At 56.6% G+C, this 14,175-nt stretch overlaps 2 protein-coding genes across 6 annotated transcripts in view; one reads left to right on the top strand and one right to left on the bottom strand.

The window, feature by feature from the left end:
* SERGEF (secretion regulating guanine nucleotide exchange factor) overlaps window positions 1–14,175 on the top strand; it is a 256,969-nt gene that overhangs the window by 226,227 nt on the left and 16,567 nt on the right. Inside the window, exon 12 of one of the 4 annotated variants that reach the window (XR_009504666.1) lies at window positions 353–437. The exons of 2 other annotated variants lie outside the window; for them this stretch is intronic. Coding sequence is in view for 1 of the 2 variants with exons in the window: in XM_059931218.1 (XP_059787201.1) it covers window positions 353–696 (344 nt within the window). In the remaining variant the exon portion in view is untranslated. Of the gene's footprint in view, window positions 1–352; window positions 720–14,175 lie in introns of those variants that run through there. One more of the 4 variants, XM_059931218.1, reaches the window with a different exon arrangement.
* Window positions 6,483–14,175, bottom strand: part of KCNC1 (potassium voltage-gated channel subfamily C member 1) — a 43,766-nt gene continuing 36,073 nt past the window's right edge. The window contains exons 3-4 of one of the 2 annotated variants that reach the window (XM_059931216.1): window positions 8,967–9,155; window positions 6,483–6,983 (exon numbers count right to left, since the gene is read on the bottom strand). In XM_059931216.1, the coding sequence (XP_059787199.1) occupies window positions 6,919–6,983; window positions 8,967–9,155 (254 nt within the window). In that variant the 3' untranslated portion in view covers window positions 6,483–6,918. Of the gene's footprint in view, window positions 6,984–8,966; window positions 9,156–10,690; window positions 12,212–14,175 lie in introns of those variants that run through there. The other variant, XM_059931217.1, reaches the window with a different exon arrangement.

Raw genomic sequence — 14,175 nt, 5'->3', positions numbered from 1 at the left:
AGGATTTGAGAGACTTTCGGAGGCAGAACTGGCAGGTCTAGGACTGTGTGTGTGTGTGTGTGTGTGTGTGAGATGCAGGTGTGGGGGTGGGAGGTGACACTGAGGGAGGGGCCACGGAGGAGAGCCAGGTTTGGGACCTGAACGGTTGTGGGCTGGTGGGAGTGAAGAAAAGAGCAGACTTAGGAGGGCAGGGGCGGAAGCAGAGGTGGCGAGCGGGCCCCCAGGTGTGGCTGAGCTTTGGTTTCTTCCTGCGTAAACTGGGGGTTTGCGGTGATACCTGCGCCCCCAGGGTGAGTGTTTCGGCCCTGTTCCCCAGAACCACATCTACAGCAGTCTCGTCTCTCCCTCGCAGGCGGGACGTGTTACTCTTGGGGCTGGAACGAGCATGGCATGTGCGGGGACGGCACTGAAGCCAACGTCTGGGCCCCAAAGCCCGTGCCGGCTCTGCGGTCATTGTCGGGACTCCGTGTGGGCTGCGGAGCCGGCCACTCCCTGGCCCTCTGCCAGCGGCCAGCCCTCCCTGCCCTGGGCCAGCGCCCCAGGGTCACTGATCCTTTCCCAGATGCCACCAAGGAAGCCGGATCTCAAGAAGCCATGGACCAAGAGAGAAACTGGAAAGACAGACATGCAGAAGCTTCTCCCCAAAGCCAATCTGACAGGTTCAGAAATGGGGGGCTTGTGACAGAGACCCTTTAATAAAGCAACTTTACCCACCCAAAGTGTCCCCAGAGAAATGCTTTGTCAGGTTGCGGTGTTGGCCTGCGAAGGATTCAGGAGGCACTCTGGGTGGGCTGACCAGACGGGAACGATGGGAGCCCAGTATCTGGGCTCAAGGAATGGACATCCTTTCTGCCCAGCATGTGAGAATGAGGGTTCAGTCCTCACCCAAGGACATGGGAAGCAGAGGAAGGCTCCAGCCTGTCCCTAGCTGGTGAGGACACAAAGCCCAGCTCTGTCCCCAGTGCTTGTTTTGCCCCAGCAGGCTTTGATTCAGCAAGACAAAGGTTCCTATAGGCCATGCTTAGGACAGCCACAAGCCTCTCCTGGGATTTCATTCTCAGCACCCAGAGCATGTAGTTTGCTGGTTCAAGGATATCGAGGTACCCTGATCAGGTGGCTGGTTACTTGGACAGGAAGGAGTTCTTGTCTTGGTGACTAGGACCAAGGGAGAAGGCTCTGGAGTGGGGGTGAGGGGTGGAGGAAGTATAGATGAGTAAGTGGAGGAAGAGACAAAACTTCTGGAAAGACCGGGCAGAGGAGACCCCTGGGACAAACAAAGGAATCTAGAACCAATGAAACTCCCAAGATCAATGTCTTCATCTGAGCCAGGAAGGGCTCTGCAACTAGTCTGTGTGACTGTAATTGCCAAGCTGTAGTTTCGGGTGAGGGACAGACACAGTGTGGGAAGGGGGGTCTGCAGGGAAAGACCCTGACCCCTGACATCTGCCCCCAGGCCCTGGCCTCTGCAGGAGGAGGGCCCTCACGTGAAATGGGGAGCAGGCCAGACCCCAGGCCTCAGGCTTCCCCAGGTGGCAGCTATGGCTCTGGGGGACATAGCAGCTTTCTCTCTGCTGTGACCAGCAACAGGCCTTTGGCCAGAGGGCCTCAGAAAGTGGCTTTCCCCGGAGGGCTGAGTGGCAGTGTCTCCAGCTCGCCAGCCCGGGTTGTGGTGCGTCCCACACCACCTTCCTCTGACTCAGGAGAGCGCTTGGATCTGGGAGCACTGGGCTCAAGGGCTTGAGGATGTTACGGAACCCCAGGACACCACAGCTGGAGGACCTGTAATGACCTTCTAGCCTCGTGGCCTTCAAACTGCGTTCTAGAACCCTAGCAGTCTCCTGAGACTGACAGCATTCTCCTGAGAACTCAGCGGCCACCTTGTGGGCTGTGGGTAAAGGAAGGCCAAGTAGACAGAGGTCTGGGTCCCCACCCTCCACCTTATTCACAGCAGCCTCATTTCAGTCTACACTGTATATCAGGCTTCATGTAAGATTTCACTTGACAAAGGGGTCCTTGAGAAAGTTTTAAAACCACTGATCTTATCCAACGTTTTCATTGGTCATGTGGGAAAACAGAGGCCTAAAAAGGGGAAGGGACCATCTCAAGGCCATACACCTCACTCCTGGCCCAGGGTCCTGATTGAGAGGTGACCCATCCAGGGCCTCGAGCCAGACAAGGGGGGCAGACAAGGGGTGGCCCTGGGACCAGTGGGGGTTCGACTCAGGAGACTGGGGATTAGGGCCATCCTGAGCTCCCCAGGCCTGCACCTAGAGACCACCCATGGCCATTGGCTGACCTTGAACACCAGTACGTGGAGTCCTGCTCCCAGTATTGTACCCTAGAAACATCACTGCCCTGGCCAGCAAAGCCCTTTGTTCCCCCACCTCCCAGAACCAGTAGAGGCCAGCACAGCCTCTAAAGCACTTCCAGAATGGAAGTAAGGTCATCTCTGTGCACTCTGTGCTGGTCTTGCCAAGGTGACCAAGCCTTCAGAGATGGAGTAATTGGATGGCCCAGAGATGACCCAGACTGGAGCAAGTCCACCATTACTGGCCACCACCCACTGTCCTACAGACCGGGTGGTCTGCACTGGAAGACCACCCCACGTGGGTAAGTCCTCAGGCCCATACCTCCCAGGCAGGGTTTCCACTCCTGAGGAGCGCACACTCTCACTGCACAGCCGTGCAGAGTTCCCCCTACCTCTTTCAGCACTTGCTGGAAGAAACCCAAATCCCATGTCCTCTGCTGCTGAGCTCTAATGCCCCTCCCAAGGCTTCCCTGTGGGCACAAGAAAGTGTCTCGGAGCTCCTTCCCAGCCTGAAACAGGGTGAGGTGGTACGTCAGCCCTAAATCTCGGAGCCTTGCTCAGAACCTGAGCCAGACCCTTCTTAGAAGCATGCGGAACACAGCTAATCCATGCATGCAAGAGTGAATGGCTCTTGGCACTGGATGACACCATAGACTGTCCAGTCCCCTCCAGTTCCTCCATTTCTCCCTCCCTGACAGTGGCGGACAGGCTTCTCTGCATCAGTTCACTCGCCAGATTGATGAGTGCCTGAAAGCGCCAGCGGGGTGAGGGTCTGTTGACAGTGTCTCCCAGACTTTTTTCTGGACCCTTTGAACCCTACTGGTTATTCTCAGACTTGTAGATGTCCAAGCCCCTCACTTCTACTAGATCCTGATCTCTTCAAGAGTAAGGGACCAGGTCTCGGTCAATTCTGGAATCCCTTCATTAAGGACAGGTCCTGGGACAGAGAAAGTACCCAATAAGCATGATAGGGTCACCATGGGTGAGGAGGCTAAACGAGTGGGTTCTGTGATCCCCTCACCCCCTCCCATCCTCTGCTTTCATCTCTTACAGATGTTTGATAACTATGCTGTGGATAGCACAACCATTTGACAGTGATTAGCTAATGAGAAAATGCCCACTCATTTCTAAGAATGATTTTTTTCCCTATAGACTAAGTTGATTGGCCTTCATATCCCTCACCCCGCCCCCGCTGCCACCCCATGAGAACGAGGGAAGGAAAAAGGAGAGGGGAGTGAGACCCCATCGTGTGCTCATAGGTCTTGGGCCCGCAGCCCCTGCAGTGATTGTCAAAGGGCGGCCACGTACCAGGTGTGAGCAGGATGTTTACGTCCTAACATACCACACACAGTCTCCCCTTGCAGGCGCCCTGGCTTCCCTTGACGCCCTACCACCTTCAGTCCCAGTGGGCCATCAGGCCAAAATTCGATGAGGCTGTGCTTGAGAACGGTGAATCCAGGCCTGGGGCTCAGAGTAAAGCCCTCCACCACCATCCACCACTTCTGAGTGAAGTGACTTAGTGAGAAATCGAAATTGGGAGGTAGGGAGTGAGTCAGGAAATGGGATGGGGTTCCAGGTCCTAAGGGGCACATGTATAACAGCGGCAGGGTTCGAATTTCCCAGCGACCAGAGCACGGAGAGGTGACAGTTGGGAGAGGAGTGCTGGAGGGCCTTGCTAGCCAATTTAAGGAGCTCCGACTTCATTCTTAGGGCAACAGGTGTTTATGCAGAAAATTGAGGTGGTCAGATGTGTGCGTGGAAGGCTCAGAGCAGTGTGTCAGTGGGCCTTCTGTCATACCCATGGCCTGAGGGCCCTGGGATTCAGGACCAGTGTTCCAATCAATTCCATCTCCAGCCCCAGCAAGACCTCAATTAACTTGAGACAGCTTCCCCTGAGCTCTGGAGTCAGACCACCTGGGTTAAAATCTTGGCTTCATCCTTCATTGGCTGTGTGGCTTTGAGCTGGTTACTTTACTTCTCTGTGCCTGTTCTCTTGCCTCTAAAATGAACATGTTGAATTACTGTGGGTCATCATCAGACCACTTATCTCAGATGCCCTGCACATGGCAGATGCTCAATGTATGTTAATCCCTGTTCCCCGTTAGCTACTGTGTCCCTGAAAACCCCTATTCCAAACGGCCGTATGTCAAGTCCCACCTGAGTCCACCAGAGGCACTTCTTCCAGGGCGGACCCCAAGTAGAGGGAACTCTGCCCTCCCTGCAGCCACTGAGGCCACTTGGCTTCTACATCCTGATGCTTATGAATGGCTGTTATATACATGGTGTGGATCTGGCAGCTCTTCGGCTGCATAACCCCTGGGCAGAGGCCTTGCCATGCTCACTGCTGCACTGATCCCCACCCCACATTGGTGAGGAAAATGCTTAGAGGGGGTGAGAAACTATTGGGTGAGAATTCGACACCCACCTTCAGCCTCCCACCCACCCATATGATCGTTGTCTTGGCCATGCTGGGAGGCATCAGGGAACGGAAATCCAGGGGAAACTGACCCCCACTTGTTTGTGGCCCTGGTCAGATCACTCCCCTCTGGGCCTCAGTTCCTCATCTGTAAAATGCTCAGAGGTGGAGTGCCATGACCATTAGGGACTTTCCCCCGGAGATTCTCTAATGGATAGGAAAAGAATTGGAACCCCAATCCCCCACTCTACCCCCAACCAAAGCCAAGTGAACAACCCAAGCAAATCAGCATCCCTAGGAGAGGGCTCCACCCCTTCCAAGATGCCTCAGGCTGAGGGAGGGGTATGTGATGAGGTGACCACCAGACTGGGCCCAGCAAGGGTTCAGCTGGATAGGGCACCTGGACCAGTCATACCCCGGCCTCTGGCTCCATCAGATTCAAGGATGGCCTTAGGAGGGAGGTGACCATGGTCTGCATGAAGGGCAGTGGTGGGGGCGGGAGCTGGGAGCTCCGACAAAACCAGATTCAAGGAGTCATGAATACGGCATGGATCCACAGAGAAGTTTCCGTATTGGTGAACCCCCTAGAGGATGGGCTCATCTTAGGGCCTTTTTTTGACTGATTCCTTCTGAGGGCTGCCTCCCTCCCCCCACCCAACAGGATCTGCAGGTTGTGGGGCAGGGGGCAGTCCTGACTTTCCCCCAGTGAGAGGACAGCCAGCACCTTGGGTGGGTCCCTGAGATCAGAGGAGCCAGGGCTCAGGCTCACCCCAGCCCAGCCACAGAGGGCCTGACCAGGGGCCCAGAACTGAATCGTGACACTGCCAAAGGCAATAAAAACCCAAATCCATGCTTCATCTCCAATGTCAGCTGTTTATTATTGAGGGCCAGGGCCCAGGGAGGGGAGGGTGTTGAACTAAAGCAGCATTGCTCTCTTTCCAGGAAATGTTGCGAGCTGCAGTGAGAGCTTGAGATGTTGCATTTTTTTTTTCAACTCAAGCATGTGTTTTTCAAAAATATCATCCTTCCCCACCCCTTACCCCACCACTAATTTTAGAATCAGACCAAAGCCAAGCTACTGTCCTCTGTTTCTGTTGGGAAAATACTATATTTATTCGAGATGCAGAAGTGTGTCTCTGCAAACCTCCGATTGCTTCAGGAAAACAAATCTGCTTTAGACTATACAGAAACCATGATACAAAATTTATTTCATGCTAGAATCGCTTTGCATAACATTGGGCATGCAGTTTTTTTACTCTGAAGTACTAAATTGCATACAGTGCCGGGTTGTGCCTTAATAAAGGTGGAGGAGGACCAGCCCTCCCGCGGTCCTGATCTTTTTGGTGCTCTGAAGGAACACTTGGAAAATCCATAAGGTGATGATTATCTACTATGAACAATTTGTTATGAAAGTTGGTCGCACTGAATCTACACACCGCTAAGATGATCGAATCAACCTAGACTAGCCGCTGTCAGGGGTCTTGGGGAGACGTCCGCTGGGTCGCAAGCATGCCAAACAGAGGGAAGAAGGCGGCAGTGTGTTTCCACAATTCTATTTGGAGCAAAGTTCTCAGTTTCCGCGTGAGAGATGAACTATGAAGGTGAGGTCAATATGACCGATGACTGACCGAATGCCCTTTTGGGAACCTTTACTCTCCATCTCGATCTCGTGTACAAAAAGGGAAGCAATCCGTTCCCCATCCCCACCCCTCCCCCCACCCTGCTCCATTCCCCCCCAAAACGTACAGGTTTCTACCAAATGCCATTTACAGTTTGGCTCCAACAACATGTATAAAAGGAAAGCGCTTTGAAAGAAAATAGAGGACTCTTGCTTGTTTCTCTTCGTTGTTGTCGTGGTTTAGGGTAATCATACAGTTGCAGGGGATTGGTGGGTTTGGATTGCTGGGTTTTTCTGTTGAACTTCATGCAAGTCATGCTAAGGAACCCTTCCATCCCACCCCTTCCCCGAATAAAATAAAATTTTTAAAAAATGAAAAGAAGGAAAACAAATCCTCTACAGTCAGTTACCATTTGGCCGTAGAAAAGCTACGTCTGTCCTAGTACAAGGCCTGGGCCACTCGGACTCGTCCGGCAAACCTGCATGGCGTGAATTTACTCTGTCCGAGGGTGAGGAGGGGCTGCAGGTCCACCCAGATGCTTAATAGCCACCAGTGTCCTGGGCCAAGCCGCCTGGTCAAGTCACTCTCACAGCCTCTGTCGGCATATACTTAGCAATGACAGGGCTTTCTTTGCAAAGATCTGTATGTAAAGAATACAATTAACACTTGAGCTTCTCTTCTTGGCTTTCCCATCCCGCTTGGTACTTAGTTTTTACGGAAGGAGGAGGACAGACAGAACAGCCGCATGCAGAGGCAGGCAGATTCTTCTCCAGCTGGTTGGTTCTCCCATGCAGTGAGCCAGCCTAGCACGCCTCTTTCTCTCCCTCCTGGGGCAATGGGTTAAGCTCCTAACTCTTCTCTACCCTGCACATGGCTTACAGCCTGGAATCATCCTGAGAAAAGCAAGTCCTCGGCGGCTGTCATGACTCCATGAGAGCGGGGCCGGGTGGATGCCGGTGGGGGCACTTCACCCTTGGTGCCTCTGTGGGACTGTGGAGTGGGTACCACCTGTGGACAGTGGTTGCCACTGGACTCCCTGGCCACTACAGGCTGCTTCTGTCCCACACAGCCTGGGCTTCTGGAAGCCCAGTAAAGAGACTCTCCTGTCTGCTCTTTTAGGCCACACAGATTGATCCAACATTCAAGATGAAGGAGACAGGCAGCCCACGAGACCTTACCAGGCAGAGCACAGCCACTGGGAATGGTCTACCTGCCTTCCCCTGCAACCCCCTGGGCTGCCCAGTTCCTGGCTTTCTAGAGCCTCCACTTGGGAAAAAGCCAGTTGTGAAGGGGAGCATCAGGCCTATCCATGGAAGGCCAAGGATGGGGCCCACCCCTGGGGCCAGCAGCCCCCCTGCCATGCAGCACCATGCGGGGGGTGGTATGCCATGCTGGGGTCCAAGGGACCTCCAGGCCGGGCAAGGAAGCAGGGACCAGCCTGGATCAGGTGAGCACACTAAGCACCAGTGACCAGAAGGACTTCCCCCATCTCCCTGTGGGCTGCCTCTCCTCTTCTGGGTTTGCCCTTTATTTTGAGTTCTATGCTTTCTCCTTGCATATTGTTGAACCATTTCAAATACTGGAGCAGTTGTGAATGGCCACCGGCTACACCAACTGTTGCTCTAAAAAACCAACTATCTGGCCCAACCTGCTCACCCCGGTCAGCATGCACCCCGTGTGAGCCTGTGAGCTGCTTCCCAACATGCATGAGCCGCCCCGCCAGTCCGCTGTGCCGAGGATGGCTTCCTCTGCCTTCCAGGCCCTGGCCGATGCCTGGAGCCTGGAGCTAAGGTGCGCTGGGCCCCCACCCCAAGCCTCTCCGCAGCCCATGCTCAAGCTCTAGTGGAAGCCTTTTCCCCAGGGGGTCAGCCTAAGATAAGAGTCCTATCCAAGGAGACTTTGAGCAGAGACCGCCACGGGGCTCAGCCTTCACCAACCACAAGGGGGCGCTGACCACACCCAGGGCCATGGCTGACGGGCACTGGGGACAGAAGGGGTTGCATAGAGTCCTGCGTAACCACCTTCTCTTGGCAAGTTCTCTATCTGCCACTAGCAGTATTCTGACTGGCACATACCTTACCTCTGCAAGGACACTGGCCTCACCTCCAAGCCCTGAAGCTACCTTTCTCTTCATGCCTCCCCTCCCACTGGTCTGTGGATTCTCTTTAAAGGATGCCACTTCCAGAACATGGATCTTGGTTGGCTAAGCCCACAGGGTCCTGGTCAGACCAGGCCCACCCCGTCGCCCTCCTCAACCAAGGGACAGGGGAGATCACTTTGCCTTTGGGGTCTGACCTGCCATCTGCCAGAGCAGCCTGGGGGAGTCGAGGCTCCTCCCACATCCCCGGGTGCCCCTCTGCCTTGGGGGCTGTAGTTGTCCAGCCTGTCCTCAAGTCCCTTCCTACCCCTCAGCTCAATTCCAACCCACAGCTGCCTGGACCTCCGGTTCTCTCTGCCAGCCTGCCATCCCACTTGCAACACTGGGACTCAGACCTCCGGGGGCCGACCCTGGGGCTCCATCTGCTCCTTGCCCCCCTCAGTGTGCCTGCCTGCCCCTCAGCGCCCCTTGCCCGCCGCCCCGCCCACCCATCTGCAGGGGTGCCAGGCAGCCTCCTCTACATACCCTTTCTCACTCCTCCACCAGGTGGGCACGCGTACTCCCCGGTTGATAAGAGGAAGCAGGGTCCGTATCTCTCGCGGGTGCCCGAGCGCGTAAAGGGCAGGCCCTCATCGGGAGTGAGGGCCTGGTCTATGTGGGGGCAGTCTTCGTTCGCCAGCGCGGCCTTCGCCACCTCCCCATTCAGTTTGGAATCTTCAAACATATAAGCAGAAGCTATTGAGACACTGAAAACTGTTTAGTTGGGGGTGGGGGGGACAGGCCAGAAGTAGGGCATCGGCAAAGGGCAGCCCGTAACTGAGGATGGAAAAGCGAGCAGGCCATGGAGGGAGGCACAAGGCTGGGGGTCCCCGGCTCATTCAGGCAGCCCTTGGGCTGCCCACAGTGCTGGGGAGGAGGGTTCCTGGGTTTGCTCAAAGTTTGCAAAAAGATGAGTTGGTGATGGGCCCAGCAAGCGCAGTGCTGGGGGCCGGGCCCCAGGTCCAAGGCGGGGCCGATGAGACAGGATGGTGTGGATGCAGTCATGGGTAGAGGGCCAGACACAGAGCTCAGGGAGAAGACAGACAGACATGCAGAAACACTGCTATTCAGAGAGGCAGCCTTTTCTGACCCCTTCGCTGCCAGCCAGAGCCCTGCTGCCTCCCATCCACATCCAAGCTGGCTGCTCAGGCATCCCTGGCCCCATCCAGACCCCATCGATCGGCTCTACTCCAGGCCCCATTTGGATCCCCTCTGGTCACTCGCTTCACGCTGTCCCCCTCCACACCCTATCTGATCACTCAATCCCCCCATATGGACCCAATCTGGTTACTCTGTATGCTCCGTCCCCCATACGGACTAGGCCTGGCCACACAGTCTCCTGGTCCCCCATGCAGACCCAATATGACCACTCAATCTGCTCCATCCCCACACAGACTTAAGCTGGTCACTCAGTCCACTCTGATCGCCACACAGACCAAGCCAGTGTCTTCCACCCCGCTCTGCCCCAAGCAGTCCTCGTCAGCTTGCACAGGCGCAACAGGAATGTAGGCATGAGGCAGTGACAGCAGCCAGGATTTGGGAGGGGCTCCCACTCCTCTCTCTCCTCTCGGGCAGCATCCCCCGCAAAGCAGAGCAAATGGATGTGTAAAGACAACAGTGGCTGATGGACTCGGGTGGGAAAGACGAGTCTTGGCCTCTGCGGTAGCCTGAGAAGGAACCTGGGAGGAAGTTTGGGGCACATTTGGTGAGGGTGAAGCGTGGCCAAAGCAGGGAGCTCTCGCTCTCCCAAGTCCAGGAGCAGCGCAGTGAGAGCCTCTAGCTCCGTCAGCCTCTGTCCCCGCCCATCACTCTTGGGGACTGAGCCTGCCCCACGCTCTCTGCCCTCAAAGCAGACTCTTCCTGGCCAAGGTGGCGCCGACTCGGTCCCCAGGGTGGGCACTGTGCTTTCCTCAAATACCTCCTCTAGGGTGAGCGCCTCAAGGGAAGACAGACCCCCACAGGGGCATGACCACACAGGGAGGCCCTCTGAAAGACTAAAGAGGGGCAAAAAGCTGGAGACAGTCTCCACCCGATTTGACCCTCTTCCATGACCCTGTTCACATCATGTAACTACACGCAGAAGTGATCCTTCTCCGTGTGCACACACTCAGCGTGCCCGCGGGCGGGATCACGGCCCGTGTACATATCATGTCACTACAAAGAGGCAGGCAGTCAAAAGAGAAATGGACCAATCAGGTTTATTCGTAAAGCAAATCCAAAAAAAAAAAAAAAAAAAAAATCCCATCATAATTTTGGAACTTAAAAAAAAAGTCTGTCGTACAAGATGGCAAAGCATTTCACGTACAGTGCGTTTCTTGACAAATCCCAGGGGCTTCACTCCCCAATTTACTCTGAACCAGAAAGGCCAGTTACCAAGGTAACTCTGATACCACGTGACTGGGGCTGGGGCCTCTCTGGGGGCTGGGGGCTGCCTAGCACTTAGGGTGTGTCTGAGGGCACACACGTGTGCGCACAGACAAGCCCGGTTCTGCCTCCCAGTCTGGCTGGTCCCGTCTTCCCTCCCAAGGGTCTCCGGGGAGAGGGCAGGGAGGTTTAAGGGAGGAGGTTGTAGATGAGGGGGCAGAAGTTGGGGCCCACAGTACCCTGCACACAGTTTCCTCAAGGGGAAAACAGCGAGTCCTACCAGGCAGCGTCTCCGTCTGGGAGGGGAGCCAGGACTTGCTGTCTCTCTGCTGGCCATCATCTGTCAGTGGAGGTATCTACAGCCTGCAGGGCTTGCCCAGGGGTGGGTCAGAGGTAGGTGGTGGAGCCTGAGACCCCTCATCTGACTCTGCCCCCCAGCACTGTGCCCCTGGAGCAGCCAGCTCCCACAGCATTTAGAGGACCCAAAGTTGAGGCTGGTCTTCTGCAGGGGTCCGGCCAGGGGGCAGCCATCAGGGATCCCTGGGTGGATGTGAACTGGACACCCTTCCCTCCCTGGAGCCTGCTTCTTCTCCCAACCATGGCCTTTGAGAAGGGGCTGAGGCTGGGTGCTGGTGGTGCGGGGGCGGGGAGTGTTTATGTCCCTCTCTGTGAAGGAGCCAGCCTCCCTGGGCTGCTGGCTAATCTGCAGTTTGGTGTGCTCTCAGAAACTGGGAACATTCTCCCTTCCCAACTCCAGAGGGGGGGCTGGAAGAGAGACCAAGCAAGGGGGGGCCAGCTCTCCAAACCTGGGAAAGCCATGGAAAAAGCCAGAGGTGCCAGCCCACCCAAGACTCCCCACCCTCCTGCCCCCACCCCGTCCTTCAGATGAGATGGCCAGCAGGTCCCTCGGCTCCCAGCTACTCCCCAGGAGGCTGGGAGCCCTGCCTCCCCTGGCCCAGGGCCCCTCGGCCCCCACTAGACCCGAGGGCCTGTGATGATGAAATGGCAGCATGGGCAGCATCTCACGAAGATGGTTTCCAGGCTTTGAAATGGGCTGAGAGAGATGAGCGTCCGCGAGAGGGTCATTTTTTTTTAAACTTTGGAGCAAGGAGAACCCGATGTCCGGCCCTGAGCCAGCACGCTGGCTTCTGTGCCCTGGTCTCCAGGCACCGCCGAGGTACTTACTGTTCACACCAGCAGCGGGCGCGCCGGGGGCGCACGCAGGGCTGGGGCGGGGCGGGAGGGGTGGCTGGGAATTTCCTCGGGTTTAGCCCTGAGGGGGCTGCCCAGCCTGGGGCTCAGGGAAAAAGTCCCAGGCTAACTGGGGACAGTCTGTGAGAGACATGAGCAGAGTACAATCACGAGAACTGGCACAAGTCATGCAACAAAACGAGGAGAGAGAGAGAGAGAAACATGATTAGTGGAGAGAGAGAAAGAGAGAGCATGTGAACAACACAGAAAAGAACACCCAGGCCTGGCCCTCAGAGCCCCTCATTTCTCCGCTCCTTCCCGCTTCGCCCGCCTGGGGGCCACACCGACCCCACTCAGGGCTCCCGCTGCCCACCCTGGCCCTGCATCTGAGCAGAAACTCGGTCAGCCCGCTTGGAGGGGCCCTGCCCACACCCTTCCTGGTCACTGTTGTCCCAATCCCCGCCACCTCCCCTGCCCTTGGGGCTACACCACTCCTGGCCCAGGAGGGGAGGGGTGGAGGGCTGGGGCCAGGGGCGCTTTGGACTCGGCAGCTCAGGGCAGAACCCAGAGGCTGCAGTGGTAGCTCCCAGGGGGCCCAGGCAGCGGCTTTTCGGGACCTCACTGCTGCCCTATGTGCTCATGGGCAGGAAGGGGGGTCTGGCCACCACCTATCCCCCGTGCCAGCCCCCTGCTCACCTATGGTGGGACCCTGCAGCCCCAGACGCAGCACCCCAGAGTACCAACCCACATCACCGGAGCAGGGATGGACGAGACACACGTGAATGCACATGGCAGGACAGAAGGAGCACTCTGAACTGCCCAGAGGAGGTGGTCTGGGCCCCCGACTGCAGATGAGGGAGGGACCCCCTTTCTGGGAGAGGAGCAGCTTCTCCTGGGCTGTCAGTCCCAGGCAGTCCCTGACCATAGGGGCGCCCTCCTGGCATCCCCCCGTGAGGCCCTACAACCCCTGCCAAGACGAATCCCCCGAACACTGACGCCATGCCAGCCATGGTACAGAGGAGACCAGATCATCCCTCACAGACACACAGACCTGAGATTTCAGGAGAGACCAAGAGGTGGAGGTGAGGGGAGGGTGCTGCTGACATGACTGGGATGGCTTGCCTGAGTCCCAGGGGTCTAGCCCTGGAGGTAGGGGGTGCCCTTAGAGCCCAGCACGCTGCACTTGGCCCCAACCCAGGTTCTAAAAGTGGAATTGGAGAAGCCCAGCCCTCGCTGAGGCCACTTGACTGCACTTGGGTGTGGAATGAGATTGGAAAGGCCCTGGGGGCTGCATCTCACCTCTCCCTTCCTGTAGGGTCCAGTCTCCACCCCCATTTGCCTTCCTCACCTCTGGCCTCCCCCACACTCACTCACCGACTCACCCAAACCCCACGCCCATCTAGGACCATAGCTGCAAGCAGGAAAGGAGGCAAATGGGAAGGGACTCAGGGGTGCCGGGATGAGGAGACACCCCCTAAGGACCACACACCCTCTTGGTGATAGATAACCGGGGTCTCACACACCAGCTTTCAGAGGGAGGAGTGTTCTGGTGAGGGGTCTGGGATCTCAAGACAGCACCCTCAGGAGCGTGAGAACTTGGAAAGGGGGCGGGGCAGGGTGTGGGGGATGGGAGGGAGAAAGGTAGGTGGAGTTGGGCATCTGGGCTCCAGAGGGCAAGCTCAGAAGGGCCCCAAGTACCTCCTCAGCCATAGAGACCGTGCAAGCCAGGACACTCTGGATCCCTGAGACCTGGGGCTGCAGCGAGGAGGTTCCCAGGAGCAGGGCTGCCATGGCTATGGGGCCCAGGGGCTCCAACAGGAGTGCACAGGCTTTACAGGCCTGCTGCAGCATGGCAAGAGGACTTGTGTCCTGTGACTAGCTGGTGTACCTGCCAGCACACACACATCTGCACTCTGCGTGTGTGTGCACATGCATGCCTGTGTAGGCATGTGTGCATGTGTGTATGTACGTGTGTGCATGCAAGCACGCCCTCAGCACATGGAGAATACTGGCATTGTCTGGGAGTACTGAAGAATTTGTGCCTGACTGGAGTGAATGAGGGATCCTTGACAGGTGGGCCTGGGGCACCCATATTTGAGGCACCGATCCTGAAAGATTCAGCGTTGGGAGGATGTGACAG

This window comes from Balaenoptera ricei, chromosome 8, assembly GCF_028023285.1.
Source record: "Balaenoptera ricei isolate mBalRic1 chromosome 8, mBalRic1.hap2, whole genome shotgun sequence".
Taxonomy (NCBI): Eukaryota; Metazoa; Chordata; class Mammalia; order Artiodactyla; family Balaenopteridae; genus Balaenoptera; species Balaenoptera ricei.
The sequence above is the reverse complement of the archived record's forward strand: the minus strand, read 5'-3'. Positions and strand labels throughout refer to the sequence as shown.